General features: G+C 47.3%; 2 protein-coding genes across 6 annotated transcripts in view; one reads left to right on the top strand and one right to left on the bottom strand.

Moving 5' to 3' along the window:
- Positions 1–1,436, bottom strand: part of LOC102679075 (DNA ligase 3) — a 23,006-nt gene that overhangs the window by 18,569 nt on the left and 3,001 nt on the right. For 3 of the 5 annotated variants that reach the window (XM_031513335.1, XM_031513334.1, XM_031513336.1), the window contains exon 1: positions 1,323–1,412. The exons of 1 other annotated variant lie outside the window; for it this stretch is intronic. The gene's annotated coding sequence lies outside the window, so the exon portion shown is untranslated. Of the gene's footprint in view, positions 1–1,322; positions 1,413–1,436 lie in introns of those variants that run through there. One more of the 5 variants, XM_031513333.1, reaches the window with a different exon arrangement.
- LOC102679635 overlaps positions 1–1,436 on the top strand; it is a 9,023-nt gene that overhangs the window by 6,768 nt on the left and 819 nt on the right. The window contains exons 2-3 of the mRNA XM_006621451.2: positions 846–1,007; positions 1,111–1,333. Coding sequence (XP_006621514.1) covers positions 861–1,007; positions 1,111–1,333 — 370 coding nt within the window. The 5' untranslated portion in view covers positions 846–860. The remainder of the gene's footprint in view (positions 1–845; positions 1,008–1,110; positions 1,334–1,436) is intronic.

Raw genomic sequence — 1,436 nt, 5'->3', positions numbered from 1 at the left:
CACCCCCCTCCCCTTACCCGTTCGAACAATCGGGTCGGGCAGCGAATAAATCAGTCGCTTCGTTTTGAGTGAATGAATTCACGCGCCGTTTCTCCTCGGGTCATCGAGGATTATCCCTTACCTCGGCGATAAGCGGCGCTCGTCCGAGGGGCACGGAAGAGGGACGGCAATTGGATAAGATTACGCGAGATCGCAAACAAGAGGGCCGAAGTATATACACACGAATATATGACGAATCGAGTTGTCCCGTTCGTAGACCAATTTTTTTTTCCTCCTCCTTCTCCTCCTCCATCTCTTCATTACGCCAACGCGCAAAAATGATAGATTAGAGAGCGTATATTATTGGAGGAGGAAGGAGGGGATGGACGAGATGCGATACGATCGCGTAAACGAGAAAGAGACGTGGATCGGGGTGGAGGGGGGAGGAGAGGAGCGAACGACGAGCGCTACCACCATCTTTGCGTTTAACGCGGTTAACTGCGGTATTTTCCTATTAATAAATAGATTTGTTTGGGTTCGAGCCGCGATAAAGGGTTAATAAACGAGGCTAAATAAACGTCACGCGATTCCGCGATGCAACGCCAAGGTTACAACAAAGCTTGGAACAATCGAAGGGACAAGTGGTGGGGCACGTTTCTCTTTCTTTTTCTGGGATGCGCGCCATCTCTCGAGTCCGTTACACATTTCACCTTTGAAAAATTTCTCGTATGTTACGAATGGAGTGGACGAGAGAATTCACGATTAGATCCCCTAGCTTCTTCTCTCTCTTTCCCTCTCTCTTTCTTTCTCTCTCTCTTTCCTCGAGTCGACTAATTTCAGTGGCGATTGTTTTTTTCTTTTTTCAGCGATAAAAAGAGGGAATGACGGGAAGGTCGAGCGCGAAACAGAGGACGGCCCTGTGTCTGTTGACACTGTTGTTGTTGTTGTTCTTGCGCCTCTCAGCATCGTCCGTCGTCGGGGAACCAATCCCGTCCGAGTTCTACGGCAAAACCTCGGACAACGATTTCGTAAGCATCTCATTCTATTATTTTTGTCTTTATTTTTCTCACTCCATTATTTTCTCACTCATTCGCCTCATTCGAATCCTTTGTATGTGTATATAATCGGTAGATATTGCTCAACAAGCTGAAGGAGTTGTTCGAGGAGAAACAGTACGTCGCGGAACGGGAGAAAGAGTTGGACAAGGAACGTATGAAGATCCAGTCGATAATAATGGAGGGAAAGGAATCGGAGACACAATCGGATTCGGAATACTACGCTGAGAAATTACCGACACCGAATGCCGTGGTTAGACAAGAGCCGCAGCATTCCGGCAAGCGTACCATGATCAGCTGTGAGTAGCAATCCTTTCTTCGCCACTTCGTTTCATTCCATCTTGCGCTTTCAATCTCTCGAAAAAACTGAAAACGCTGAAAATGACCGATGATTTCGCGATT

The sequence above is a fragment of the Apis dorsata genome, unplaced genomic scaffold, assembly GCF_000469605.1.
Source record: "Apis dorsata unplaced genomic scaffold, Apis dorsata 1.3 scaffold_631, whole genome shotgun sequence".
In the NCBI taxonomy this organism is placed as follows: Eukaryota; Metazoa; Arthropoda; class Insecta; order Hymenoptera; family Apidae; genus Apis; species Apis dorsata.
Note: the sequence above shows the minus strand (reverse complement) of the source record. Positions and strands in the feature narration are given on the sequence as shown.